This window comes from Betta splendens, chromosome 7 (genome assembly GCF_900634795.4).
Source record: "Betta splendens chromosome 7, fBetSpl5.4, whole genome shotgun sequence".
Taxonomy (NCBI): domain Eukaryota; kingdom Metazoa; phylum Chordata; class Actinopteri; order Anabantiformes; family Osphronemidae; genus Betta; species Betta splendens.
Window position 1 is genome coordinate 14,689,770 of NC_040887.2, and position 3,570 is coordinate 14,693,339.

A 3,570-nucleotide genomic window follows, 5' to 3' on the forward strand; every position below is an offset into this window, starting at 1 on the left:
ACTCCAATGTATCACATCAACTAGTCATTGTAGTGGGAGACTTTATCATTCATGTAGATGTCGACAGCAACTGTCTCAGCTCACTCTCCACCTTTAAGATCAGGTTTAAAACCTTTCTTTTTGATAAAGCTTATAGTTAGAGATGGTTCAGGTCACTTAAACCTTACTTTGCAAAGTGCCTTGAAATAATCTTGTTGTGATTTGGCACTATATAAATAAAATTGAATTGAATTGGTGGAGAAAAGAAAAGCACAGATCAGAGAACAATCTGTGTCTGAAAGACACAAGACAAGAAGAATCACATTTTACTAGTCCTCTTTATTCAGCACATACAACCAATTTCCCCCCTGCAGAAAACCACTATTTCTTTACTGTTTGCTACACACTGCATTTAGAGCATAACAATAAACACCATTAGGCTATTTACATTACATTTACACTTACTGTTGAGTCAGAGTTATAAGTTTAAAACCTCAATTAAGAACAATTGCTGTATATAAAACCCAGTGATTCTACTTTACACAAGCCTCACTGGATTTAGGCTGCAGTATCTGTAAAGTAACTATGAGTTTAACAGATTTTCTGAACCAGGGATAGAGAAAAGTATAAATCACAGGGTTCAGACAAGAGTTTGACAAAAGAAGAAAATGTAAGAATTCATTAGTTGAAGTACCGATTGTGACGTGGTATCCAGAAAGGGATGCGCAGTAATAAGGAATATAACAAATGAGAAACACCACAACTGTCACACCAAGAGTCTTTGCTGCTTTAATCTCTGATTTCCTCACAGTCACAGTCAGTGAACGCTGCAGTTTAACAGCTGCAACATGGGAGCGCATGGAACGAGCCTGAGACACAACCACCACAAACACCCTCACATACAGGATGATGATGGCTGAGATGGGGACGATGAAGCTTAGAACCAGGTCAACTGCTCCATTTACATTAATTACACATTCTCCATAGCAGGAGTTGAACCTGCCTGGTTGCTTTAGGTTGTCAAATAAAACCATGAAACTGTACACAACACAATAAAGCCAACACAGCAGGACACAGAGCTTAACTGTTTTTTGAGAAAATTTTGTGGCGTAGCTCAGAGGGTCACAGATGGCCACATAACGGTCGACTGAGATCAACACCATATTTGTTACTGAAGAATAAATAGAGATGTATGGTACAAAGAAGTATAAAGTGCACACCAAGTCACCTAGAAACCAGCAGGGTTCTGTGAATAGGATCTGAAACGGCATCACGATGAGACCAACAATGAAATCAGACACAGCCAGAGAGAGGAGGAGGAGGTTGGTGGAAGTGTGGAGCTGCCTGGAGGGAGAGAACAGCATCACTGTAAACATTACCAACATTTAATTATTTAAAATGTCTTTTTAGTAACAGTGAAAATGCGCAATTATTAGACAAAACAGTACATGGATGTTAGTATTAAATGTGTTTTTGAAAGCTGTTAATAAAAATGTTTAATAGTACGTTTTTCAATGTGACTCACTACAACAACATGTTAAAGTCAAAACATTAGTCTCTGCCTGAAGTGGGAGATGGAGACGATGACCAGCAGGTTGAGACTCGCAGTGAGTAGAGAGATGCACGAAACTAGAACATAAATGAGCATTGCCTCAAAGTGAGGACGAGCATGTTTCTCGCAGGAGGCATTGAGGAGATGTGGAAAGCAGAGTTCAGGATCCTCCAGGGCCTCCATCATCAGAGAAGAGAAGCTGCTGAGTACTCACAGCTTCCTGAGCAGAGCTCTGCTTGTGTAGCTTATTTATTTGTGTGTCTCTGTGTCGTCTCACCTACCCCCTGCTCCTCCTCACTCCCAATCTCTCTCTCTCTCTCTCTTACTTCCCTCACTCATTCTGACATCATCCATCCTCATCTACATCATCTTCAGTCTGAACAGGTTGACATTGGTCTGTTATAACTGTTACATGTGATATGACGACAAACTAGAAATATTGATGTGACCCTGTCAGAACCCACAGATAGGAACTATTGGAGCATTCTACAGTTGCAGCATAACAATATGACCACCGTTTTCACTGCAGTACAATTGTGTCACGCATGCACCACGGGTCAGGATGCTAGCCTCGCACAAAGGTCTTTACGTTCATTGTGGTGACTAATAAACGCAATAGTTTCCTAAGTAATAAATGCAATTTCATTCAAAGTAACTTGTTTTCAAAGACTATTCATGTTAGGTTACCTTACAGACCTGCACCACAGCAGCAAAAGTGTTGTTTTGTGTCTTTAAACAGAAAGAAAATGTAAACACCCAGTGCCCAATCTTCACATATTTCACTGGTTATGGGTCAATATTTAATTAATATCATATATATATATATATATATATATATATATATATATATATATATATATATATATATACAGTATATACACACACACTCTATTCTCACCCTCCGCGGGTGGTGGACTGCACTTTTCTGGACTGAGATTTCGGATGTTTTTCCAGGGATCTGTCGTAGCCACTCCTCCAGTTTGGGGGTCACAGCCCCTAGTGCTCCGATCACCACAGGCACCACTGTGGCCTTCACCTTCCAAGCCTTCTCCAGTTCTTCTCTGAGCCCTTGGTATTTCTCTAGTTTCTCATGTTCCTTTTTCCTGATGTTGCCATCGCTTGGTATTGCCACATCCACCACTACGGCTTTCCTCTGCTCTTTATCCACCACCACAATGTCTGGTTGGTTCGCCATTACCATTCTGTCAGTCTGGATCTGGAAGTCCCACAGGATCTTGGCTCGCTCGTTCTCTACCACCTTGGGAGGTGTTTCCCACTTTTTTGACCTTGGGGTTTCCAGTCCATACTCCGCACAGATGTTCCTGTATACTATGCCAGCCACTTGGTTATGGCGTTCCATGTATGCTTTGCCCGCCAGCATCTTACACCCTGCAGTTATGTGCTGGACCGTCTCTGGGGCCTCTTTGCACAGTCTACACCTTGGGTCTTGTCTGGTGTGGTAGATCTGGGCCTCTATGGCTGTGGTGCTCAGGGCCTGCTCCTGTGCAGCCAGGATGAGTGCCTCTGTGCTGTCCTTCAGCCCAGCCCTTTCAAGCCATTGGTAGGATTTGTTGAGATCAGCCACTTCAGTTATGTTCCGGTGGTACATCCCATGTAAGGGCTTGTCCTCCCATGATGGTCCCTCTTCCAGCACCTCATCCTCTGTTCTCCACTGCCTGAGACATTCACCCAGCACGTCGTCTGTCGGGGCCTTATCCTTGATGTACTTATGGAGCTTGGATGTTTCATCCTGGATAGTGGCTCTCACGCTCACTAGTCCTCGGCCTCCTTCCTTGCGACTAGCGTACAGTCTCAGGGTGCTGGATTTGGGGTGGAACCCTCCATGCATGGTGAGGAGCTTTCGTGTCTTAACATCTGTGGTCTGTATCTCTTCCTTTGGCCACCTTATTATTCCTGCAGGGTATCTGATCACTGGCAGAGCCTACAGTAGCTGTTTATTGCCCGGGATTTGTTCTTGCCATTGAGCTGGCTCCTTAGGACTTGCCTTACTCGTTGGAGGTATTTGGCTGTTGCCGCAT

The 3,570-nt window shown here is 43.3% G+C and overlaps 1 protein-coding gene across 1 annotated transcript; it reads right to left on the bottom strand.

Annotated features, from left to right (window-relative positions):
- Nucleotides 1-344: 344 nt before the first annotated feature.
- LOC129604367 (trace amine-associated receptor 8a-like) lies at nt 345-1,959 on the bottom strand. Its single transcript, XM_055510410.1, has 2 exons — nt 1,542-1,959; nt 345-1,323 (listed from the first exon to the last, which is right to left on the bottom strand). Exons 1-2 carry the CDS (start codon nt 1,715-1,717, stop codon nt 513-515), a joined length of 987 nt encoding a protein of 328 aa, XP_055366385.1. The 5' UTR covers nt 1,718-1,959; the 3' UTR covers nt 345-512.
- Between the last annotated feature and the right edge of the window lie 1,611 nt (nt 1,960-3,570).

Coding starts and splice junctions, on each gene's coding strand:
- LOC129604367 (XM_055510410.1), bottom strand. CDS start 1,717: ATGATGGAGGCCCTGGAGGATCCTGAACTCTGCTTTCCACATCTCCTC. Junction 1,324..1,541: donor GTCTCCATCTCCCACTTCAG/GCAGAGACTAAT, acceptor CTCTCCCTCCAG/GCAGCTCCACACTTCCACCA.